The sequence below is a fragment of the Hemitrygon akajei genome, chromosome 4, assembly GCF_048418815.1.
Source record: "Hemitrygon akajei chromosome 4, sHemAka1.3, whole genome shotgun sequence".
Taxonomy (NCBI): Eukaryota; Metazoa; Chordata; class Chondrichthyes; order Myliobatiformes; family Dasyatidae; genus Hemitrygon; species Hemitrygon akajei.
The window spans coordinates 53,932,469-53,959,418 of NC_133127.1; the positions used below are offsets into that span (position 1 = coordinate 53,932,469).

Genomic DNA, 26,950 nt, shown 5'->3' on the forward strand with positions numbered 1-26,950 from the left:
TACCTTGTACTTCAATGTAATGTCAGTGATTTAGTTTGTAAAGATGGCATGCAAAACAAGTTTTTCATTACATTTCATGTTAGAATAATAAATCAATTTGCCATCTTTATCTTCAAAGCTTAAATCTCCCACTCTTAACAACCATAGGGTAAATAATACCCTAAATTCAGCATACTATTATACCATTTCTCATGTCAATCTCCATAACTACTGTACCCCATCTTTCAACTGTTTCACAGTTAAGCATCTCCAATGCATGCATATCTTTATTCGTGAGGATTAGGTTATGAAAATAGTGCTTTCTAGAGAAAGACTGGTGATTTAATTTAAGTACAAATCAATATTTTTAATAAGCCAATTGTTCAGTTTGCTACATGGCTGAAATCCAAAATTATTGCAACAGTATCTAATAAAATAAAACTTTGTAGAAAACAGGTACAAAAACACACTGCTATTTACAATAATGGCTTTCACTTTAATATTAAAATTCCTAACTGTACATACAATATTCAATTCTCGTTTTTATATACAAGGTGAAAACAAGAAATCTAACTACAATTTCCTACCAATTGAGTTTTCATGTAACCAAATCTCACATTAACAAAAAATGACTATAGGCCCCAAATTGACACCTTAATTATATCTCATTCAATGATCTCCAGTTCTCAGTGATTCTGTTTAGTATAATAGAGCTTCATATTTCCTTAGCTATTTCAATTAGACTTGCATTAGTTTGCAACAGAATAACCTGCTCATCGTAAGTAGCAAGTCCTTTACAGAAAAACATGCATTTTAACTTAGTTGCAATCATTTTAATAGGAACATTTCATCTATTTAATCTTTGAGTCACTGCCTCCCGATACATAATGGAAATATAGATGAGAAGTAGAAAAATAACAAAAAGGTCATCCAGAAATCCTAGAATTCCAAAGAAAGCCTCAGGAATAAAGTCCAGTGGTGATGCTAAGTAAAATAAGGCACCCGCCAGGCAAAGGAAAATTCGTATTCGAAACATCCAGAAAAGACCACTGATGGAAAACAGTTCTGTGAAGGCATGGCGCAGTAACGTGGGTAGATCCATTATGCGATCCATAAGCTGCAACAAAATTTAATTACTCATTTTTAAAATGTTACAAGTAATGTGCAAAGATGACACTTTTTGTGCAAGTCAATCATGCAAAAGTAAGAATAGCTCAAAGCTAAAAATGAGAGAATTGAGGAACATGCCTCAAAGTCTAAATATTAAGTTTTAACGTTTATAACTTGATGATATTGAATGGAATTGAACCATCTGTTTAAAACTGACTGGACTGCGCAAGGCAACTACTTTTAAACTATTTGCCCGAAGGTTTTTCTTATAAAATTTTATGTAAGTTTGGTTTAAAACTATCAAGTAAACCTTCAAAGAGCTGAAGCATGCTTTGAGTTGAAAGGTTAAGTTGTTCCAAGGACTTGCCAAGTGGAATGGGTTATCCATTAAAATATATTAACAGGAAAGTAAAAATAAAATTGTTTTGGGTGGGTGGAGTGTGGCTGCAGCAGGGACAAGAATGTGGAAAAAGATTGTTTACAAATTCTTCAGAATTTTGGAATAATTAAACAAGGATTTAATAAGCAAAGTCTATCGAATTTCACAACAGAAGTCAAACAATACTTTACCCTCTAGTGCCTCCCTCTGGGTAATTGCTGGTGATTCAAAAGTGTTGTAGCTGGGGAGGATGGAGTTTGGCCAGGATGGGATACAAAACTAAAAGGTGGTTGGTATTGTAGTCTCATTCAAAGTAACAGTACTAACAATAATTAGTCAAAATAAATAAGCTCTAATTGCAAATAAAATTACAGAAAATAAATCTGAAATAACAGAAAATACTGGAAACATTCAGTAGGTCCGGCAGCAATTGGGGGAAGAGAAACATTTAATGCTTCAAGTTGGAGATCTTTTAGTCTAAAGGAGAGTCTCTGAAAGGAAATATTAAATGTTTCTCTTAGTTAAATCAGCCTGAGATGCAGAATTTGCTAGGAAAATGCCTGTTTTATTTTCCCAAATGATTAGTACAAAATAATTTTTAACCAACAATTTTTTGTTTACAGTGTAGTGTTTTTCCAAGATTGCTTTTTGAAAAATAAAATATGCAAGAACATATCTAGAACAAAACAGCATTACTGGAGACTCTGTAATTCTGCATCTTATCTGAATATAAGGGAATATAAGATAAATTATTACGAAATATACTGTGCAGACAAAAGCTTTAAAGTCTGTTACAATTAGTTTGATGCATGAAATTAACAGAATGAAAAACTGATCACATTTATTGCTAAGCAATAGAAAATATCTTAAAAATAACCTGTTAGAGATCTCTGATAAATCTCAGTCACTGTTCTACCACTCTATGGCCAGATTTGGAATGTTTTCTTGTCCAAACCCTCTCCGAGTCTGCCCAAATTATACTGGCTCCAAAAATAACTGAATCATACAAGCTTGGACATAAAGGCAAGTGGAGAAAATATGACCAGCGATATTAATAAAAAGGGAAGAAAGTGATTAGATGTTTGAGTGGATTTTGTCCTTTTTAGTCACAATAGCAGAATGAAATAATGTGCATTCATTCACCTAATTTCTAGAGGTCAAACTGTCACTTAGAACTAAAAAAAAGCTTGATAAAACAGGTTGATCACTGGAGCATGCAATTCAGTGAATGGCCAGTGTTCAAAGTAATTTAAGTACCCATGATTTGAGAAAAGATTTCACAAGCTGGTGTTGGTAGGGAAGGCTGTGAAATATGACAAACAATTTTGTCTGTCATATTGCAAATTACTAGCTCATCCAAGTTATGGCACGTAATTTTTCATAGCTATTTTGGGGAATGATACACATTTCAGGATATTTTATTTAATATTAAACTTGCTATAATACCATTATCATTAGTATTTGCATAGATCGAGCAGAAAATCAGCAAAGTGTGAAAAAAGTTAAAATGTATCCAAGTAAACTTGACTTAATCAAAGTGATCGTCCGAGGCTACGTCCACACTAGACCGGATAAATCTAACCGAAGCCCTTTCTCTTCGTTTTGACCCTCCGTCCACACTGAAACAGCGTTTTCCTCCCCGAGAAACGGAGCTTTTCTAAAATGCTCTGTGCGTAAATCTGAAAAAAACGATTAGGTGGTGTAGTGTGTACGGGGTAACCAAAGCTTTTTAAAAACAGTCATGACGTGGTGGCAGTGCAGCATTTCATTGTTTTCTTGAACGTAACCTCCAACACCACAACAATGGCGGATGGCTTTAGGAGACTGTCCCTGAGCAGAATGTTACTGCAGCTTTGCAGTATGACAGAGAATTTCAACGCCCCACACAACCTAACAATTTCAGAACAGACTGGCAACGAGACTGAAGCCAGAAGAGTTAGAAATGTACTCACCAAATACTTTGACTCCATAACTTACTGAATAAATAAGTATACTCACTTTGCCTTGTTTTCTGTCCTTGCTTGTATGAAGGTGGTTTACCTATTTATGCAAGTATCTCTCTGTCAATAGATGTTTAACAGCCTAATGTAGCATTGTATGGAAATACAAGATAACACTGATGCAGACATGTTTTATACATTTAACAAGGTGCTTTATTAATGTATTGCTTGTGCAAACATTCAATAGATACAATTGTCACTACTTCCAAAATGTCATTTTTAAAGTAGTAGCTTATGTTTGGCATAGACGTGAAAATGTTAAGGCCAAAAAATGGAAAATTGTAAGTTTCACTTTTACTCAGGTAAAAATAAAATCACTTTTGCCCAGTAACTCGTTTTATTGCACATGTTAAAAACAGCAAAATAATACAGAAAGACAAGGCAAAAGTAAAGGCAAACAAATGAGGTAACACCAAATTTCACTTTTGCCCACTAACAAGCCTTATTGCATTTAGTTGTCGCTGTCGTCACTTTCATCGGTGAAGAGACTACAGCTGTAGGAAAGGTTTCCAGGGTGACCCCTCTGTGGGAGTGGGGAAGATGTTGGTGGGGTCGCGCAGGGGTCTCTGTGTCGATATGTGTAGCTATTGTAGTGGCTGTGAGGCTGGTATTGTGGCGGTGAAAAGTACTCAGGGGGGAGCCATCATATTCCTCATCATTGCAAATCCCTCTGCAACAGAATTAGTCAGTTTTTCAATTTTCGTCGTCAGCTGGGTCATACTGTCCGTGAATTCCCTGTCAGTTGCCTCCATACACTCCAGTATTTGTTGTTTTAGTTTTAAGTCCTCCTGCACGAGAGCCAACAGCTGTCCATCCTTTGGCAATTTCCTTCCAAGTTTTTCTAGTCTGTAACTGGACAAACGCGCACCAAGTCTTTCACGGCGAGATTCGACACCAAACATGTCGCTTGTTTTCTGTAGATGTGTCCTGCGCATGCCCAGTAGGTGAATATTCGCCCAAATACCTGTTTTAATGTGGACGGAGGCATTTTCAAAAACACCTGGTGTGGATGCCTATCGTTTTTACGCAAAAGCAGCGTTTTCAAAATTATCCGGTCTAGTGTGGACGTAGCCTGAGTTAGAGGGGGCTGATTCATAACATACTGTTGATACAGGTGACCCCTGCTTTATGAATGTTTGCTTTACGCCAATTCGCTTTTACAAAAGACCTACATTAGTAATCTGTTTTTGCATTACAAAGAGGATTTTCGCTTTTATGAAAATTTTTCCCATATAAATTAATGGTTCTTCGCTTTACACCATTTCGGCTTAAGAAAGGTTTCATAGGTTTCACCTTTGTGGGGGGGGGGGGGGAGAGAAACACCTGTATAGGTAATAACTGACATGGAAAGATCTCAAAGCCAAGAATGCCACATAAAATTGGAAATAGAAGGAATCTTCAGATTTCAGAATAACTAAATAAGCTCATTGCCAAATATGAAGAGGAAAGATTTTAAAAGGTTGTGTTTTGGAAAGTAGGGTGAAATTTAGAAGAGGGAAGATGCACAACTATGTTGCATAAGAGATGGAGAGCTAATAAAGTATAAAATATTAATTTGATTGAAGAAAAATTGTTAGCTAGCTTTCTTCCTCATTATGTTTACCGATATTAATTTTTTTTCATTGTTTTACATCACAACTTTCTAGCATACTTACAGATCTGGGCTGACCAGAAAATCTTCTGTTATAATCATTTACATCTTGAATAATTTGTGTAGACTCTGGATGTTGGTCATTCATTGTGAACAATGGAAACAACAAGGTGACCTGCTCACAAGATAATTCAAATCAATAGTGACTTTTTCCTGGTACATAAAGCATACATATTAAAATAAATTAAGAAATTAATTGATTTTAACTGACAGAAGTTAACTCAAAGTATGACTTCATATAATTACTTGGAACACGCAATGTCTTTTCAAACTTTAAACTTACGGTGTTCACAATTATATTAAGATGGGAGGTTTCCATCAAATTAAACAGTATCCTGGAGGTGTATACAGTGTCCGCATACTGCAAACTAAGCGAAGTTCAGGATTTATAAGAGGTCATGAGAGGGAGAGGGGGAGGGGGAGAGAGGGAGAGAGGGAGAGAGGGAGAGAGGGAGAGAGGGAGAGAGGGAGAGAGGGAGAGAGGGAGAGAGGGAGAGAGAGTGTGTGTGTGTGTGTGTGTGTGTGTGTGTGTGTGTGTGTGTGTGTGTGTGTGTGTGTGTGTGTGTGTGTGTGTGTGTGTGTGTGTGTGTGTGTGTGTGTGTGTGTGTGTGTGTGTGTGTGTGTGTGTGTGTGTGTGTGTGTGTGTGTGTGTGTGTGTGTGTGTGTGTGTGTGTTATTTAAAATGGCATATAATGCAAAGCACGCAAGTGAGTATTCAAGAATCAGTTACCGAGGACTACTAGCAATAGCATCTCTGAGACAGTTTGGAATAAAGTCAACTCAACTGCTATTCTATTCCAACTTTTTCCCCTATAAAATCTTGCCGGTTGTATACAACTGTATAGTTGGACTGGACTCTGAGAAACTACACTTCACTTAATTAAAAGGCACAAATATAAGGATAATCAAACCAAATTTTAAGTCACCAAATTTAACTTCCCAAAAATGGCAGGGAGGAAATGCATACATACTTCCAAGACACTGAAAGGATGCAATAAGGAAGAACTATAATTAATCTATTATGATCCGATATAACATTAGAGATGTTCACATAGCCTTCCTAACAAGTAAACAAAAATGATACTATTCCAAAGGCATTGCATGTTTTGCATCAGCGTTTTAATGAATATGTAAATTAGGTCTGATATATTGAATTATTCAAAAAAAAACAAATGGAACAAACAATCTGTGAATAACACCAGGTATATGGGTTGAATAGAAGCAGCAGAGCCTAGGTCTGAGAGCAGGAATGACAGAGGTTTGGATGATTTAAACACTGGGATGGATTGAAGAGGTTGGGGTGTCAGGGCTGGTTCAGCTACTCCGCGAGATTTACTCGTCTCTGCACTGAACTGAGGCTGTGCCCTGTAACTAATGGGCTCCTGAACTGGTTGCAGAGATGACTGGCTTTCGTGAACTTCAATTCCGGATGTATTTGCTTAGTTTTATTGCTTGCATAATTTATTTTCTGCACATTTTGGTGTTTGACAGTATTGGGTTTCTTTGCGGATGTCTGTAAGGAGATGAATGTCAAGGCTGTATATAGTATACATACTTTGATCTTTGCGATGCCAATTTGCTTTAAACGCACAATCTACATAGCATAACTGCAAATAGTAGAGATAAATAGGATTATGTGGACATAAGCAATGAGAACTGGATACAAGTTGTCTGAATTTTGTTTTGATCTAACTTGTGAATACAGTGAATTCTGGTTCATTGGGACACATCAGGACCAATACATTTTGGCCCAATTAAGTGGATGCCCCAATTAGAAATAGTTAAAAAAAAGCCAAACTACTGCGTTACTGTGTAACAACTTACTTGTTTAAATGAAATACAGAACAAATTAGAACACTACCAATACCTCAACTTAGACCCTAATAATTATCAATGGAGGAATTCATACCCTGCCATGTTCTTTGATTAACTGTAAATGAACAAAATCAGCACAAACCCAGTGCAAGTAACGGACTGCCTTTATACAGTGATTGCATCTTCCAAACATTAAAGATGATTGTTGACATCTCCAAATTCTTCGTAGGGCCTAACTTGAAGTAGTGAAATAGTTTCATTTTCACTCCTGGTCATTTCTGGCATCTCCATGCCTGAATGCTTGAAACCACAGTTCTTCAATTATCTGACTGCTCATTTCTCTCCAACTGTCAATGACAACAGTCACTTTTTGAACAAAAACACATGGAACTGCTGCTATTTAAACCTGTTTGCTCTACACACAGTGTAGTGTCTAACAGCCACACAAATGTGCGTAACTGATGCTAGTTAGAAACTGTTCAACAAGTCTCTTGTCCCAGTTGGGCTGCATAGTGTCCTAAATAAGCGGCTCACCAATCAACCAATGGCCTAATTAAATGGAATCCACTTTACCTATAAATTGTTTAAATGGTCTGTAAACTATGCACAAAGGAACAATCTGAAACAAAAAATGAATCCTCAATAAATAGCAAAGGACAGGTTATAATATTTCAAGTAGGTTTTAGGTTTTGAAAATATCCGTATTAACAGACTATGATAAGAGTGCAAATTTAATATTATGTGTTAAACAGAGAAGAGGTGCAAACAATGATTTGGATCTTCTTTGTCAGGATTAAATAACTGACAACATACATATATTACACACACACATATACATTCACATATAGTGCCACATACTTCACAGAATTTCATTTCTGTACTTCACATGGAGGTCAATGATGGGGCTCAATTTATGGCTCTTTCATCCCATGCCAGGAAAGACACTTTATAGTATCAAATGATGATTCTAGGCCAAATGATTTGGAGGCAAAAGGGAAAATGGCTTACCGTAGATTCCGGATTTTAAGCCGCTACTTTTTTCCCACATTTTGATCAGCTTTGAACACTGCGGCCTTTACTACGGTGCGGCTAATGCATGATTTTTTTTCATGCCGCCTAAAACATTTTGCCTCGTAACAGTAGACCAATAAAATTGATGAGTAGTTCACTGAGGTCCAATGAAATTGTACGATAAATCAAGCGCACTTTCACAATTAAATTATTGTAAATCAGTCATTTGTACTCACCCTCATCAACATGGAAAACACTCGAAGAAAAGCATTGTGCTGCCTTTATGGCAGTTATTTAGTTTATAATATTTTCGCTTAGTAATTCATTTGTTAGTATGTTTTCTGTACTACAGCCCGGAATGCTAGACGTCACATCCGGTTTCGCCGCGTCTTGTGGGAAATACCGGTTTGCGATAAACGGGAAGGTGGGGGGGGAGCCCATTAGCCGAGCCAAAACGCTGCTTTTAAGTTAAAGGCGATCAATAACTTTTCCTGGTAGGCTGCAGTATATATATTTTTACCAGTCGCTAGGAGATATTGGAATGTATATGCAACGTAATTTGTGTGTTACCGATACGTATGTATATTTAAAAGTAGCCGTATTACAGGCACGGTTCGAAAAAAAGCATTTGCAATATGTATTTGTTTGTTACCATATGGATTTAATTAAAAGTTAAAAAATCCTCACGTGTAATATCTTTCTGTGTAAATATCTCATATTACAACGTGGGACACCTGCAGCCTAAAATCCGGTGCGGCCTGTACAAGTACAAAATTGATTTTCTTTCTAAAATTAGACCAGCGGCTTTTAATCAGGTGTGCTCTGTAGTGCGAAATCTACGGTAATTTTTTAATGGTTTAATGTCTTTCAATTATTTGTTTTTAATTAACAAATAATTTGTACATTTGTAGTTGAGTAAATAAAGTTGCTAAAGAGTATAAACATAAAAGAAAAAGTATTGTTCAAAGACAGATGGCAAGTCAGAAGACTGGACATAATAAACAGAAAGAATGACTAAAAGATTAATAATGAATGGAAAAACAACATACAAGATAAAACTGGTTAGAAATATAAAAACCGATGAAATGGATTTCTACATACATCTTGAAGAGTTAACAAAACAAGCATTGTTGTGCGTATGAATAATTAAAAGTGCCAAGAGATAGGAGATAAATATTTTGTTCAAATCTCCACTATAAATGATATAATCTCAAAAATGACTGCAAATTAGGAATTGGAAAGGAGGGGGAAATTCAAGAAAATGGCAAATCAGCAATGCCATCCTGCGGCCTTTGAGCAACTTCAGTTGATCCATTTAGTTTTCCAAAACTCTCCAGATGTAGACAAGGTTCCAATACATTGGAAAGTTACAATTTAACTCTTTGTTGAAAAAGGGAAGACAAAGCCAGAAACTACAGGCTTCCTTTGCAAAACACCATTTGCAAAAAGAGAGTAAAAGTAGTGAGGAAGTGTTCTGAAATCTGTTGGCAGAGGGGAAGAAGTTGTTCCTAAGATGCTGAGTGTGACTTTAGGCTCCTATACCTCCTCTGATGGTGGTAATAAGAGCACATCCTGGGTGATGGATGCTGTTTGTTTTAGGTATTGCCTTTTGAAGATGTCCTCAATGCTGGGGGGGCTAGTGCCTATGTTTTTGCTGGCTGAAGTTGCAACCCTCTGAAGCTTTTACCAATCTTGTGCATTGGCTTTTCCATACAAGACAATGATGCAACCTGTTAGAATGATTGTCACAGCACAGCTGTAGAAACTTGTTAGTCTTTGTTGACACACCAAATCTCCAATTCCTAATGAAATATAGCCACTGGTGTTCCTTCTTTATGATCGTACCAACTTGTGGGGCCCAGGATAGATCTTCAGAAGTGTTGACAACTCAGGAACTTGAAATTACTCATCTTTTTCACGGCTGACCCCCAACGAAGATTGGTGTGCGTGTTCCCTCGACTTAACCTTCCTCAAATCCATAATCAGTTCCTTGACAAAAACAAAACTTCTCGCTGCCCCAGGCCTCCTTAGTTGTGTTGGTTATCAACATAAATGACACATTTCACAGCATGTTTCAATGTACAATAAATAAATTTAAATGTTTAAAAATTCTGGCATCATAAATAAATGGATCCATCTTTAGTGACCTTTTCTCCATTAGACGTTCAACCATCTGGCCATTTACTGATGATCATAGCTATCATCAGCACATCACTTGCAGCACCAGAGGACCCAATGCACTTGACCACTGCTACACGACCATCAAGAGTGCCTACCGTTCCATCTCTCCACTGCATTTTGCTAAATCTGGTCATCTGTCTGTCCTCCTCCTACTTTGCGTATAGGCAGAGATTAAAGAACAAGGCACCAGAAGAAAGGGCAACAAAGAAATGGTCATGGGAGCTGGAAGAGCTTTGACAATGACCTCAGTTTGAAACTACTCAGATAACAAAGCAGTCTGATGAGACACAACAAGATCTAGGGAATATTCACACTTGGGGAATTCAAAGCTTTCAATACTCTCCATTGAATAATAATGAGTATATTTGTCAGCCATATTGTTGTAATTCAATAAGCTCATCGCCATCTCCGCTATTCAAGGCAGAGCATAGGAGGGTTAATGGCGCCTAACAGCAACTCCTTTGCTTGCATCTTTGGAAACAGCTCTATTTCGATCTTTAATATCTCTATTTTTCTCTTTCAGGGTTCTTTTGAAGACCCTGACCTGGAGTTACATGCTGACTACGGTTCTTTGTGGGAATGGGACCAGCTCTTGGGGTTTCACAACTGGCCGTTGTTCAGCACGCCAAGGGTTCGGCTCACCTAGGATCTTGGGGCTCTGTAGACGGGCAGATCGAAGGTCGGCATCACGGCAGGAGATGTGTGTGTCATCGGGGGAGTTGGAAGATTTATGGCTGTGTGCTCAGAGACCAAAGGTCTTTGGGCACAGAGCTCAAAAATAGTGACACAACAGACTTTTAACATCATAAACCAGCGAGCTGTTTGTTATATCTCCCCTCTTGCTGTGAAACAGAGACACCCCTTATTAGGGAGGGAGAGCCTGTAGTATGTCGAATGCCAGGTGAACAATGTAGTCTTTGGAGTACTGCAAGTCTGTGTCTTCACTGTTGCTTTGCTCATGCTTGAATGCTTGGTGGTGGGTGCCACTGCTTTTGTTTTGACAGTGGGGGGAGGGGGATTGTCGCTTGCTGTTGCTTACGTGCAGGAGGGGGAACTTTGGGGTTCTAACACTTAACTGCAGTTTATTCTTTGGGGCATTCCTCTGTTTTCATGGATGTTTGTGAAGAAAAAGCATTTCAGGATGTATATTGTACACATTTCTCTGACATTAAATGTACCTTTGAAAACTTCTCAAAATAATTTTGGGATAGGATAAAATGCTATTTTTGCCAATGACATTTCTATCCCGTGAATGAATCTAGAAAAAAATCCATGTCTTCTTTTACCTTACCATTTGCCTACAAATGGGGCAATTTACAGCTCCCAACCAAGTTCCATATTTCCAATATGCAACAATGCAGGATCCTAAGGAGAAAAAAAAGATTGATTGTAAAATAAATTTGTTTCGTGACTACTTTGACCAATTCACATAATCTATTTTAGTATAAAAATAAGTCATATGATGTTTGTCCTGCAAATGTTTTCCTCTTCTGTGCGAAGTTTTATTAACTTGAATTCTAGCCTTAGGAGGGGCCAATTGCCAATGATTCAATGTTATCACTTTTTATTGACCTTAAAACCATTTTCAAGCAGCAGCAAACTATTAAAGACTACCATAAACACACAATATTCTAAAGATGCTGGAAATCCAGAATAACACACAAAATCAGCAGGTTAAGCATCATGTATGGAAATGAAGGGCGAAGAAACCAGTAAAAGGTGTGTGGGAGGGGAAGGAAAGGAAAGAATACAAGCTAGAAAGTGTTAGGTGAAGCTAAGTGGGTGGGAAAGGAAGTAAAGCAGAGAGTTGACGGGTAGAAAAAGTACAGGACTGGAATGGAGAAATCTGATAGAGAGTAGACCACAGGAGAAAGGGAAGGAGGAGGAACACTAGGTTAAGGTGATAGGCAGGTGAAAAGAAGAGGAGAGGTGAGGGGGAGCCATTCTTCCTACATCCATGTGCCTAACTATGAGTCTCTTAAATGTCCCTAATGTATCAGCTCTACCGCCATCTTTGGCAGTGAGTTCCACACATCTACCACTCTTGGTGGGTGGAGGGGGGAATCTACAAACATCTCCCCTAAACTTTTGTTCACTCATCTTGAACTGATTGGCTCTGGCATTGGTCATTGTTACCCTGTGGGGGGATAAAAGCATTGGCTGTTGATGCTTCTCAACTTTATACACCGCCGTCATGTTGCCTCTTATTCTCCTTCACTCCAAAGAGAAAAGCCCTAGCTTGCTTGACCTTCCCTCATAAGACACATTCACAAATCTAGGCAGCATTCTGGTAAATCTTCTCTGCACGCTCTCTAAAGCATCGATATATTTCCTAATGAGGGAACCAGAAATGATCCAGAGCTTTATAAAACTGGAACATTACCTCACAGCTCTGGAACTCAATCCTCTGACTAATAAAGGCCTACTTAACCACCCTATCAACTAGCATGGCAACCTTGAGGGATCTATAGAAGTGCATCCCAAGATCCCTCTGATCCTCTACACTCTGAAGAATCCTGCTATTAACCTTCTACTCTGTCTTCAAGTTCAATCTTCCAATGTGTATTACCTCACACTTTTCTGGACTGAACGTCATCCGCTATTTCTCTGCTGAGCTCTGCATCCTGTTTATATCCCTCTACAAGCCACAACAATCTTTTACACTCTCCACAACCCCAGCAATGCTAATGCCATCTGCAAACTCAGTAACATACCTTTTCAATTCCTTATCAAACTCATTTATAAAAATCGCAGAGGGACGGTCCCCACGAAAGAACCTCGTGGAACAGTACTCATCATTGACCTTCAGGCAGAATACATTCCATCTACCACCACCCTGTGGGCAAGCCGATTCTGAATCTATGCAGGCAAGTTTCTATGGATCCCATGCCTCATGACTTTCTGGATGAGCCTACTTTATAAGGCACTGGTGAGGCCTCACCTTGAGTATTGTGAACAGTTTTGGGCTCCTCATCTAAGAAAAGATGTGCTGGCATTGGAGAGGGTTCAGAGGAGGTTCCCAAGGATGATACCAGGAATGAAAGGGTTACTTAACGAGGAATGTTTGATGGCTCTGAGTCTGTACTTGCTGGAATTTAGAAGGATGAGGGGGGATCTCATGGAAACATTTTGAATGTTGAAAGGCCTAGACAAAGTGGATGTGGAAAGGATTTTTCCCATAGCCGGAGGGGGGGGGGGGGGGGGGGGAAGAGTCTAGGACAAGAGGGCACCACCTCAGGATAGAGGGGTGTCATTTAAAACAGAGTTGTGGAGAAATTTCTTTAGCCAGAGGCTGGTAAGTTTGTGAAATTTATACCCATAGGTAGCTGTTGAGGCCAGGTCATTGGGTGTATTTAAAGCAGAACTTAATAGGTTGTTCATTAGACATGGTATCAAGGGTTACCGGGAGAAGGCCAGGGAACTGGGCTGAAAAAAAGGATCGGCCTTGATTGAATGGCAGAGCAGACTTGATGGCCAAATGCCCTAAATCTGCTCCTCTGTGTTATGGAATAGAGGAAAGTTCACATCCACAGATGGACTAGGCTGTCCACATCACTCTCTGCAGTGCCCTGCGATTGAAGGTAGTACTATCCCCAGACTGTTAAACAGCCAGTTAGGATGCTCTTGCTGGTGCCCCTGTATAAAGTCCTGAGGATCTGGGGACTCATGCTGAACTTCTTCAGCTGTCAAAGGTAAAAGAGGCGCTGCTGTGCTTTTTTCACCATACAGCCAGTACGTGCAGTCCAGGTGAGATCCTTAGTGATATGTATACCAAGGAACTTAACTACAGTTCCATCGATGACAATAGGATCCTTTCCTATTTCTGACCTATCAACACTGACTCAGTAGATGATCCCACCATGACATCCTCTCTTTCTGCAGCTGTGATAATATCCCTGATTAGCAATGCCATCTCCTCCACCTCTTACCTGCCTCCCCATCTTTTCTGAAACATTTAAACCACAGACCAGCCAGCGGTCAAATCCTGCCCTTGAGATAACCGTCTTTGTATTAGCCACACATTGTAATTCCATGTACTGATCCACAATAAGCTTTAAATTATTACCCTTATTAATACTTCACACATTAAAGAAAACACATTTCAACCCCTCCAACAGACAAATGCAATATGTCTAACTAAATATTTATCCAGCAAGCTTAGAAGCATAGAACAATCTGAAACGATGGATAATGTTCTCCAGTGATCCACTTAAGCCCACTAATACTGAGAGTAATGAAAATTTAAACCCCTCCTTCCACATTTCTGAGTTTCAGATCAAGCTAAACTTGATCAGTAAGTGGATGCCGTCCCCTTGTACGAGGCCCTCCGTTGGTCGGGGCCAACCATGGATATTGCATAGTAAACACAAAGTACACTGCAGATGCTGTGGTCAAATCAAGACGTACAAAAACCCTGGATGAACTCAGCAGGTCAGCAGTTCATCCAGCTTTTTTGAACCTCATGGATATTGCGTACTATCTGTCTATATCATACGCAAGCCGGGGCAGTACTATATGAGGAGTGAGGTGTTACCCATGCAGCAGACTCCCCCCTTCCATGCAGAAGATTAATCCAAAGGAATGGCAGAAACCAATATAGTTTGGACCCGTGGCATTGTCGGAGTTGCCAGTCAGTGTTCAACTCAACGCTGGACTCCTTAGGGACTCCAACTCCCGATTTTTCCTTGGGGGTTTAGTCCCGAAGCCTTCCCCATGAGCAAGTATAGCCACAAGATAGTTTGAAATTAGTTTTTCTTCCCCTAGATCAGCTGCCAACCAAGGGGCTGAAGTTCAAATAAAAAAATCTAACCCAAGTACTTGAAAACTCTTTTTGCTCTCATCTATTTCAAGGCAATAATCACATACCACAAAAAAGGTGGCCACAGTTGGTTTCAACAGGGAATACAGCCAGCTGTAAGCAAATTGGACAGGACGTATCAGTGTAGAACTGGTGACGATTGCTTTCAAATCCATTCTGTAATATAAGACAATGCCCATTTAGTAAATTTGATGTTCAAGATCTAGATTTTTACATAATATATTTTGATAGTATTATTTTGGAAGTCAATCACTGCATCATTCTACATAGTTCACTCTAAGTGTTTGCAATGTTAGAATCAGATCTTGCAACAGCAGGTTTTAAGGGTTAAAACTTTGCCAATATTCTTGCAGACTACATTGTTCTTTGCTTAGGGTCAATGCTTTCAAAATTGGTGTAAAGTCTCAAGAAATGAACTTCAATCAATATCAATTTGTAATCTTTTTCCTTGCTAAGATCAGTAAAATTTTTTATTGCCTCCAAGCACTATTCAAAAAGCCAATTTTCTAATGTTTCATTACTGCTTTATCTACCTGGGTAATGGGGGTCCTTAATGCCCTCTTCCATTGTTAATGTTAGGAAGGATGTACAGAAGCCTTAAGGCAAATATTCAGTGATTAAGGATCTGCTTCTTTCCTTCTGCCATCCGATTTCTAAATGAACATAGAACTCATGAATACTAACTTTTTCATTATTTCTGTTTTAACACTATTTTTAATTTAAATATAATTTAAAAATAAATTAAATATAATTTAAATATAAACTTAGAAAAAAAACCCAGTGGAAAAAAAAGCAGTCATAGCTTCAGATTGAACAAAAAGACCTCTCCTGGGCTCCAAAATAGCATCAAGGTAGGAATGCCACAAATCACCATTGAGCCTTCTGGAGATGTAGTGGGCTAATCGATGAAACATTGAGGAAGGTGGGTGCCCACTTGAAAACCCCTGGGTGTCAATTCTGTGCCACGCCCAACACCAAGGCAGTCTTGTGCAAGTGCACATGACCCATTGGCACAAGAGATATTAACATCTTATCATTTGTTTCTTGATTTTGAGATATATATACACACATTCACACACACACGTATACATATATACTTACTATTTATTTATATTCATCATATATTGCATTGTACTGCCACTGCTAAGCTAACAAATTTCACTACATATGCCAGTGATATCACACTTGATTCTGTTCTAACCTTACAGCAATACAACCAGATGATCACAGTCATGTGCACTTTTCTTTGTACTCTTAATTAACTATATTATGAAGCTATTCTCCACTTTGTCTTTCCTCTATTATCCAACTATTTGCCAATACTTGAATGGTTCACACGCCAGTCATTGCTACAAACCTACTGCTAGTGATGACTTTGCTCAACTTGGCAAGTCACCTCCAAATTTCTCAGAGTTCTACCCATAGGTTCTCCATCATCTACAAATATGGAATAGGCACTCAAATGCACACCAATGCCATATATTTGTCAGTTCTGCTTTGTTGTGACCACCTCATCAACACCCTATCTGCATATAGGCAAGAGCAATAATAGCACCTGATTTTTGAAAGAGAAAAACGAAACTATTTTGAGTAGAATGAGATAGGTCTTATCTATTTAAATTGACAGAGCAGGCCAGTTTAAAGCATCTACAAACATACTGCAAACACATGGTGCATAAAAGATTTTTAACAACATGGTATGGTTAACAATTTTGCTGCAAAATAGTTTTCTATGATATAATGTGAAAATGGTGAAAAAATTTATGAGTCCTACCCACCCTGCTCAGACTCTGCCCCACTCCCATCAGGGAGAACGCTACATAGCATTCACGCCAGGACCACCAAGCTCAAATAATTACTTTGCCCAAGCAGTAAGGCTGATTACTATTACTATACCATTACTATTACTCATCCTGTCAGACTCAACTTATGTATAAATACTCCTGTGTCTAGCGTCATTTATACAATCAATGGATATAAGCTATATTAAGTATTTATATTTATTGTGTTCTTCATCATATTGTGTTTCTTATTCTACTGCATTGGATCCGGAGAAACAATTATTTCTTCTCCTTTACCCTTTTGTACTGGAAATGCCATTGAATATTCTTGAATTCTGAATAAAGCTCTTACCTGGGAATTTAAAGCCTCAGCTTGGAGATGTTGTCGGAGCTCCCTTACATGTTCCTGATTCTCGGGGTGGATGTTTTGCTGCTCGTTTCTACAAGAGTATATGAAAAAAAAAACTAGCCCGATTAAAATATCACAAAAAGACTTTAAATATTCCTGCAAACAACATGACCTCATCGAATATTGAATGGTCTAGAGAGAGTGGATGTTTCCTATAGTGGGGGAGACTAGGACCAGAGGGTGCAGCCTCAGAATATTGGGACGTCCTTTTAAAATGGAGAGGAGTAGGAATTTCTTTAGTCAAAGAGTGGTGTATCTGTGGATTTGCCACAGATGGCTGCAAAGACCACCGCAGAGGTTGACAGGTTCTTGATTAGTAGCGGCGCCAAATGTTATGAAGGAAGGCAGGAGAATGGGGTTGAGAGGGATAATAAATCAGCCATGATGGAATGGTGGAGCAGACTCGATGAGCCAAATGGCCAAATTCTGCTTCTATGCCTACGGTCTAAACAGATTTTAATTTAGATGGATTGTGAATCTGAATTAAAGAGATTTTCTTTTAAAAAAAACATCAATCATGAAGATCGAAAGTTACACAAATTTCATGGGTTTGGGTCATGCAATAGGTTCTTAATCTAAATAAGGTCCAAAAATAACCAGATTTATTGAATTAAATTTTAAAACAATCATTTTTTAATTTAACTGTAGTCTATTCAATGTCAGTCCTCAATCCAAAGCACAGAAGCAATAGGCACATGGGACCATCACTACCTACATACAGGTTGCTCTTGAAGTCACAAACCATCCTGACTCAAATTAATTGCTATTCCTTGAATTGAATAATTGACTTTATTTCTTACATCCTTCACACACATGAGTAAAAATCTTTGTTATGTCTCCATCTAAATTTACAATCATAGTAATTTATAATAAATAGGTCAATGTAATATAGAACCATAGAACACTACAGCACAGAGAACAGGCCATTCAGCCCTTTTAGTCTGTGCCAAAACTTTATTCCCCTAGTCCCATTGACCTGCACCTAGTCCATAACCCTCTAGACCTCTCCCATCCACGTATCTATCCAATTTATTCTTAAAACCTAAGAGTGCGCCCGCATTTACCATGTCAGATGGCAGCTCCTTCCACACTCCCACCACACTGAGTGAAGGTTCCCCCTAAACCTTTCCCCTTTCACCCTAAAGCCATGTCCTCTTGTATTTATCTTTCTTAAACAAGTGGAAAGACCCTACTCGCATTTACTCTGTCTAAAAACCTCATAATTTTGTAAACCTCTATCAAATCCCCCCTCATTCTTCTATGCTCTAAGGAATAAAGTCCTAACCTGTTCAATCTTTCCTTGTAACTCAACTCCTGAAGACCCAGCCACATCCTAGTAAATCTTCTCTGCACTCTTTCAATCTTACTGATATCCTTCCTATACTTAGGTGACCAGAACTGTGCACAATACTCCAAATTTGGCCTCACCAATGTCTTATACAACCTCACCATAACATCCCAACTCCTATACTCAGTTCCCATGTCAAGCAGTGATGCAGCCAGTCAGGATGCTCTCAATTGTGCCCCTGTAGAAAATTCTTAGGACTTAGGGACCCATACCAAACCTCAACCATCTGAGGTGAAAGAGGCACTGTTGTGCCTTTTGCACCACACAGCTGGTGTGTACAGACCACACGAGGTCCTCAGTGATGTGGATGCTGAGGAACTTAAAGCTGTTACCCCCAGATCCATTGATGTCAATAGGGGTTAGCCCATCTCCATTCCTCCTGTAATTCACAACCAGCTCCTTTGTTTTAGCAACACTGAGAGAGAAGTTGATTTCTTGAAACCACTGTGTCAGAGAGATGACTTCTTCCCTGTAGGCCACCTTGTTATTGTTTGAGATTAGGCCAATCAATGTAGTGTCATCGGCAAATTTAATTAGCAGATTAGAGCTGTGGATGGCGATACAGTCATAGGTATACAGAGAGTAAAGAAGGGGACTCAGTACGCATCCCTGAGGGGCTCCTGTATTGAGAGTCAGATGGTTGGAAGTGAGAGAGCCCACTCTTACCACCTACTGGCGATCTGACAGGAAGTCCAGGATCCAGTTGCATAAGGCAGGGTCAATTGCCTAGGCTAAATCCTAAAAAATCCATACAGAACAGAACAGTAGTACCAGTTCAGAAGGTGGCAATTTCAAGGGCAATAAAAGACAGCAAAAAGTGCTGGACTTGTCAGCGTTGCCTACATCCTTAAAAAGTTTCTAAAAATTTGAGTATGAAATTGAAATTTAAAGTATATGACTGTAATCACTGTGCCCCTACATCCTCAACAAGAATTTTAAAGATTTTACATTTATCCTTTTCATATTTGTTCCCTTTATGTATTTCCCTGTTCATTAAAATCGTCTAACAATTTGTTTAACTCTCTTGCTGTTTTATATGTAACATATGAAAATCTTTAGCTCGTTCGCTGCTATCCCAATAATAAGCCCTGGATCACTAGTCACATCAAAGGCCTCCTAAATCAGAAGAAGAGGGCCTTTAAAGATGGTGATCGGTTGGAGCTTAAAAGAGTTCAGAAGGAGCTCAGAGTACAGATAAGGGGGGCAAAGGAGCAGTATAGGAGGAAGCTAGAACAAAAGCATGAAGGAGGTGTGGGATGGGATGAAGATCATCACCGGATGCGGTGCAAAGCAGAGGGCAAACATAAGCGGAGATGTGGAGAAAACGAACCAGCTGAACAACTTCTTCAATAGGTTCGACAGCACAACCTCATCCTCACCGCAGAACTCCACACCAGGCTTGTCTTTCTACTCGTGCTCCCTCTTACTTCCCTCACAGGAAAATAGCCACTCACAGGAGACCTTGCCCACGCCCAGGATTACGGCTGCACAGGTGGAAGGTCAACTGAGGAAGATCTGTACCAGCAAGGCGGCTGGACCGGATGGAGTATCCTCACGATTACTGAGGGCCTGTGCGACTGAGCTGGGAGAACCCCTACAGCGCATCTTCAACATGAGCCTGGAGCAGAGAAGAGTACCCAGACAGTGGAAAACATCCTGTATTGGCCCGGTACCGAAGAAACCACAACCAAAGGAGTTGAATGACTTCAGACCTGTTGCCTTGACGTCGCACGTGATGAAGACCATGGAGCGGCTGATAATACAGAATCTGAGGCCACAAACCAGGCATGCCCGGGATCCTCTTCAGTTTGCGTATAAGGAGAAGGTGGGAGTGGAGGATGCTATCATGTATTTGCTGCACAAATCCCTCTCTCACCTGGATGGGGTCAGTGGTGCTGTGAGGATTACATTACTGGACTTCTCTAGTGCCTTTAACACCATCCAGCCCAAGATCTTAAGGCACAAACTAACGGAGATGGGGGTAGACTCACATGGTGGATTGGATAGTGGACTACTTGACAGATAGACCTCAGTATGTGCGGTTGGGAGACTGTAGGTCTGACACGGTGGTCAGCAGCACAGGAGCACCGCAGGGGACCGTGCTCTCTCCGGTCCTGTTCACCCTGTACACATCAGACTTCCAATATAACTCGGAGTCCTGCCATGTGCAGAAGTTCGCTGATGACACGGCCATAGTGGGGTGTGTCAGGAATGGACAGGAGGAAGAGTATAGGAAACTGATACAGGACTTTGTGATATGGTGCAACTCAAACTACCTGCGTCTCAATATCACCAAGACCAAGGAGATGGTGGTGGACTTTAGGAGATCTAGGCCTCATATGGAGCCAGTGATCATTAATGGAGAATGTGTGGAGCAGGTTAAGACCTACAAGTATCTGGGAGTGCAGTTAGACGAGAAGCTAGACTGGACTGCCAACACAGATGCCTTGTGCAGGAAGGCAGAGAGTCGACTGTACTTCCTTAGAAGGTTGGCGTCATTCAATGTTTGTAGTGAGATGCTGAAGATGTTCTATAGGTCAGTTGTGGAGACCACCCTCTTCTTTGTGGTGGCGTGTTGGGGAGGCAGCATTAAGAAGAAGGACGCCTCACGTCTTAATAAGCTGGTAAGGAAGGCGGGCTCTGTCGTGGGCAAAGTACTGGACAGTTTAACATCGGTAGCTGAGCGAAGGGCGCTGAGTAGGCTACGGTCAATCATGGAAAACCCTGAACATCCTCTACATTGCACCATCCAGAGACAGAGAAGCAGTTTCAGCGACAGGTTGCTATCGATGCAATGCTCCTCAGACAGGATGAAGAGATCAATACTCCCCAGTGCCATTCAGCTTTACAATTCAACCGCCAGGAGTAAGATATGTTAAAGTGCCGGGGTTAGGACTCAATGTATTTAAGTAAACTACTTAAGAACTTTTTAAAAGCTATTTATTAATGCTTTTTGAGAGGGTGATTTTAGATGCATATCATATTTTTACTGAGTTAAGTATTGTATGTAATTAGTTTTGCTACAATAAGTGTATGGGACATTGGAAAAAATGTTGAATTTCCCCTTGGGGATGAATAAAGTATCTATCTATCTATCTATCATCCCACTTTATTTATTATATTCACATACACACACAAAAATGTTTAAAATATAAATTTTGTTAGCCTTCCATGTTTAAATACTTTCCAAAACCTGTATCATGATACATTTCTTGTTACTGCTAATTCCCTCAAATTCTTCCAAATATTGATGACATTCTAAATGTAATAAAATTGTATTTTAATACTGTAAAATAAAATGGTAACTATCCGATCACTACTATATCCATTACTAACTGGTTAGTAATTTTTTCTTTCATTTAAATATATAAACAAGCAATTAACATCTAAAATCATTAATTTCTTCAACTGGGATAAATACATTTATTATATGGTTAAGTTCCCTTCCTCAGTTACCGTAAATCACACCACATTGCTATACTACCAAGTACGAGCTACTCACTTTCAGAAATGCACCTTTGGCCCACTAATCCATAGCCTTTTATGCCTTTATCACTGAAGTGCTCATTCAGACACTAAAGGTTGCAAGAATACCTGCCTCCATCTTCTCAGGCAGTGTATTCCAGATTGGGGGAAACAATTCCACAGATCTCTTCTGACTTTTTTCTTCTTTGCCTTAAACATGATTTTAGATATTTCCATTTTGAGGAAGTTTCTCACTACCTTCCATATTTAAGCTCCTCAATTCTATATACCGGTAATAATTTACAAAGTCCTCCCCTAGTCTTTCCTGATCCAAGAAAAATATGTGCTGCCTATCTATTCTGTCTCAGCTTACAACTGAAATGCTTCATACCAAGAAATATTTTGGCAAAATTCCTTTGAAATAGATTGTTTATTGAATGATCGTGCACAACATATTTGTTGCTTGCATTACAAAATAGTGAGTCTCAGAACCATTTCACTGGCATGTAGTGTGACATTGAAAAGACACATATAGGCAGAAGACAAGATCTTTCTTGAAAGATGAATAGCTGAACCAACAGGGAAAACTAGTTCCTAAACAATAAAAAAATTGAAACAAAGTGCCTATCATGAACGTACATACTCATAAAAATAATGGAAATCATACAAACTTGTCATTGTGACTGCATCACTTGGTTGTGATGGATTTTCTCCACATATTGTCATTAAAAAGCATCTGCAAAAAATTCAGATGCAATGTCTCCACCTGATATGTCAATTTATTTTACCTTGACAGATGCTGCTTGATCTGCTCAGTGCTATTTTGTTCCAGACTCCAGCATCTGCAGTCTTTTGTCTTCTAATAAAAAATTAATTTGCCATTTTTCTCAAATGTTCTTTCAACTTATGAGACATTTTGCCATTTTTATTTCTTTTAAATCCATTTTAAAAGGAGACCACTTTATTTAAATTTTTGTTCTTTCATTGATTGCACCCTGTCACACTAGAATCAGCAACTATTTGTATAATATGGCAAAATCTGTAATGTATTACAAGAGTTGGTAATGCACAGCATTTAAAATTGTGTCAAAGATAAAATTAAATAGATCAAAGTATTTATTCTCACCTATACAGGAATGTTACCAAACTGCCCAACATCGTAATGGTGATTGTTATAGTCAGAAGAACCTGATTGCTTATTCCTTCAATCAGTGAAACATCATCAGTTCTTGTTCCAAGTGCATGCTCTGGATGCTGTTCCATGCCAGATGACAGATCCCTAAATAAAACATAAATGATCAGCACCCAGAGCAAATTATACCTTGTACTATATACATTTAAAATTCATGACAACTACAGGAACTTTATCAGCTGAAAAAGTGTTTCGTTTGTAAAATAAGAACAGCTATTCTATTACCACAATTACCAAATACAGTGCCTATAAAAAGTATTCACTTCCCTTGGAAGTTTTCATGCTTTATTGTTTTACAACATTCAATCACAGTGGATTTAATTTGACTTTTTTGACACTGATCAACAGAAAAGAATCATGTCAAAGTGAAAACATGTCTCTACAAATTTACCCCTTTCACTCAGTATTTAGTAGATGCATCTTTGGCAGCAATTACAGCCATGAGTCTGTGCGGTTAGGCCTCTATCAGCTTCATGCTTCTGGACACTGCAATTTTCCCCCATTCTTCTTTATAAAACTGCTCAAGCCTCGAGTGAACAACCCTTTCAAGTCCAGCTACAAATTCTCAATCGGATTGAGGTCTAAACTTTGACTTGGCCACTCCAAGACATTCACTTTGTTGTTTATAAGCCATTCCTGTGTAGATTTGGCTTTATGCTTGGGATCACTGTCTTGCTGAAAAACAAATCTTCTCCCAAGTCATAGCTCTCTTGCAGACTGCGTTAGGTTTTCCTCCAGGATTTCCCTGTATTTTGCTGCATTCATTTTACACTCTACCTTCACAAGCTTTCCAGGGCCTGCTGCATCATGCCCACAGCATGATGCAGCCACCACCATGTTTCATGGTAGGGATGGTGTGCTTTTGATAATGTGTGGGGTTTGGCTTATCCCCAACATAGTGTTTAGTCTGATGGCCAAAAAGCTCAATTTTGATTTTATCAGACCACAGAACCCTCTTCCAGCTGATTTCAGAGTCTCCCACAAGCATTCTGGCAAACTCTAGCCAAGATTTCAAGAGATTCCCCCGCCCCCCGCCCCCCCCCCCACTGTACAGTGTGAACAAAAATGGAGACAGGACAATCCCTTGTTGCACTCCAGTGCCAGTCACCATCTCAGTCAGAAAACTACCCAGCCGCACAAACTAGGGTCTATCTGTCAGGTAGTCAGTAATTCAGGAGACAGAAGATTTGTCTACACCCATCCTTTGCAGCTTCTCACTCAGAAGTGGTTGGATTGTACTGAAGGCACTAGAGAAATAAAAAAAAATGTGATTCTCATGATGCCACCAGCATCATCCAGGTGGGATTGAGCTCTCTGCAACAAGTAGATGATGGCATCATCCACTCCCACGAGGTTGGTAGGCAAACCGTAGAGGGTCCAACGAAGATCTCACCAGCAGACCAAGGTAAGTCAGGACCAGCCTCTCCAGCACTTACATCATATGAGATGTGAGGGCAATAGTTTTTTTCCCTACAAAAAAATTTACAATAATTGGGAAGGAATGTCTAACTATGAATGGAAGAGATCTATCTACTATAGATACTAGTAAAGTTGCCTCTGGAGCTCAGGTCTATTTTAACATGAAGTAATTTACATTAAAAAAATTGATAAGTTTATATAAATGAATGTAAAAAATACAGGAGGTTAAAACACAAAGAGAAAGTGCAGCAAGAAAACAATTATATCCCTTAAATAACTATAAATGCTTACTTTCTAAGATCTCACCCGTTTTTATCTCAGAAAATTCATATCTAGACCAACTACAAACTTGTATTAACATTTTATTGAACAACCATTCAATGGATTACTGATGGTGGAAGTAACTAAAGTAACTAAAATTCTTAAGTGTTGACAATATACCATTAAAGCAATAATCAGTTCTTTATATTAAACAAAATTTTGAAATACTGGCACCTCCAACAATAAACTGGATTAAGAGGATCCTAAAAAATTAATTCTACTTCTTCAGAAGAGTACTGAAAATATTGAATTAAATATATTCTTAGGAAGTTACCACTAGAATGCAATATACGACCTTCCAGAATGATATTTAACTCAACATCAGGAAAAAGTCTGTTTCACTTCCAGTTCAGTTCAAACTTTATAATTCTGTCCTTGAGTTACAGAAACATTCTGTATCCAAAACATTATATCACACCCCACCCCATCCAAAGTCTTATTCTGAAACTTCTAATTGCCTAATTCTTAACCACGAGAGAAATACTGAAAATATTCAGGCCATACAATACCAGTGGTAAGCGCAACAGTCAACGTTTCGACTAGTGACCACTGCAACCCGAAATGTTAACTTTGGTGCCCCTTCGACAGATATCTGATCTGCTGAGTATTTCCAGATCTGCGTTTTTATTTACATGCATGCACAAACAATTGGAAGACTTTAAAGCAATCTTATTCTAAGGCCAGAAAACAACTGCACAGTAGGGAAATAATCAGGGTGTTAGGCTTAGGACTAGCAGGCCGTCCCTCATTACCTGCCCGTTAAAACACAAACAACTTCGCTGACGCGTTCAGGGTTACTCGGTTGTTTCTTTCGCTACTGCCGCAAACGCTTTCCTTCCTTCCGTTTTCTTAAGTCATGTCGCACCAGGAAGGGGGGTGACGGCCGACCAGTACTACGTGCCCCCCACCCTCGATCCCAACCGCACGGTGCGCAGGCGCAGTCGCCGGCAGGAGGTTGGAATGTGGTGACGTTGTGGAACCTCGGACGGTTGAACGGCGGTTCCTTTGTTGTCGGCGGCGGCGCAAGCGAAGGAGGAGTGCGAGCGATGAACGTGGATCGGATCGAGCTGTGCGAGAGCCTGCTAACCTGGGTGAGGGCGCGGTTTCATCCCGAAAAAGCGACCACAGCCGCGGTCACGGTGCTCGGTGTCCTCTTGTCACCCCCTCGGAATGAGGACAGAGGGCCGCGCCTTTGTCGCCGGTCCCTGTGGTTAATGACACCACCGCCATTTGTACGGCGGAGCGGTGTTTGTCCCGGGAGTGGGTCTGTCTGAGGGCCCGACGTTCAGTAGACTTGGTAGCCGTCCGACTGACAGCGGTCTAGGCCTGAGTGTGGCAACCGGCTTCGCCGTCATAACTTGGGATGTGTCAGCTGATAACGCGCATGTACAGTTTTCCACCGCCGTTGTTTAACGCAGTTTTCCAATCCATTGTTAGCAGTTTCTCTTTTGTATTTTTACTGAACTTATTCCCGCGCCTTCACTGTAGTATATCGCTTTCTCTTGCACCTGGATTTTTTTCATGCTTCAGAATATACAATACCAGAACTGACAATTCGGTCCAACTTTCAGTGTTGATATTTTACTTCATCTGAGCCTCCCTCTTTCACTACGTTTCCTTTCCTTTCATGCTCTGCAGCATTTCATCATCACCTAAAGGACAAGTTGGGATTGACAATAAATATATTGGTAGTGAATTTTAAAAAATTCTTCCCTGATTTTCTTTTGAAAGCTCTTAAGTTTCATCTTAACACTGGGTGGTTTTAAATGCCATTGTCCATACAGTCTGAATAAATACTTTCAATTATTGCTATGTTTAGTAAGAAAATGTTATTTACTTTTTCGCAAACATGCAACATTATCTCCATTCATACCACTGTGTGAACCATTAATTATTCAAAAATAATCCCTTTAGCTATTTCCTTTTTTTATAGATATAAAAAAGCCAACCTGTGAAATATTTATTATGGCTGCCAGCTCTCAATTTTTCACCTATCCTTAATTCTTTGTAATTTTTCTATATTTCTGTCTTTCCTGTAGTATAATGATCTGAAGTCTGTACAATACTCTG

At 39.4% G+C, this 26,950-nt stretch overlaps 2 protein-coding genes across 8 annotated transcripts in view; one reads left to right on the plus strand and one right to left on the minus strand.

Moving 5' to 3' along the window:
* Positions 1 to 454: 454 nt before the first annotated feature.
* Positions 455 to 26,572, minus strand: rnf170 (ring finger protein 170). Of its 5 annotated transcripts, none has more exons than XM_073042620.1 (7): positions 25,968 to 26,572; positions 23,075 to 23,227; positions 17,079 to 17,166; positions 14,993 to 15,101; positions 11,418 to 11,491; positions 5,124 to 5,234; positions 455 to 1,096 (listed from the first exon to the last, which is right to left on the minus strand). In XM_073042620.1, the coding sequence occupies exons 2-7, from the start codon at positions 23,209 to 23,211 to the stop codon at positions 827 to 829; spliced, it is 789 nt and encodes a 262-aa protein (XP_072898721.1). In that variant the 5' UTR covers positions 23,212 to 23,227; positions 25,968 to 26,572; the 3' UTR covers positions 455 to 826. The 5 variants fall into 5 exon arrangements, with proteins under 5 accessions (XP_072898721.1, XP_072898720.1, XP_072898723.1 ...); XM_073042619.1 differs by lacking the exon at positions 25,968 to 26,572 and adding an exon at positions 25,633 to 25,829; XM_073042623.1 differs by lacking the exons at positions 455 to 1,096; positions 25,968 to 26,572 and adding exons at positions 1,122 to 1,747; positions 25,633 to 25,837.
* Positions 25,823 to 26,950, plus strand: part of LOC140726352 (protein Hook homolog 3) — a 98,110-nt gene continuing 96,982 nt past the window's right edge. For all 3 annotated transcript variants that reach the window (XM_073042616.1, XM_073042617.1, XM_073042615.1), the window contains exon 1: positions 25,823 to 25,971. In XM_073042616.1, the coding sequence (XP_072898717.1) occupies positions 25,927 to 25,971 (45 nt within the window). In that variant the 5' untranslated portion in view covers positions 25,823 to 25,926. The remainder of the gene's footprint in view (positions 25,972 to 26,950) is intronic.

Excerpts from the sequence above, each read along its gene's own strand:
- rnf170 (XM_073042620.1), bottom strand. The coding sequence starts at position 23,211 with ATGGAACAGCATCCAGAGCATGCACTTGGAACAAGAACTGATGATGTT. Across the intron at positions 17,167-23,074 it reads TTGGTAACATTCCTGTATAG|AAACGAGCAGCAAAACATCC; the intron begins GTGAGAATAAAT and ends ATACTCTTGTAG. Across the intron at positions 1,097-5,123 it reads TTTCTGGTCAGCCCAGATCT|CTTATGGATCGCATAATGGA; the intron begins GTAAGTATGCTA and ends ATTTTGTTGCAG.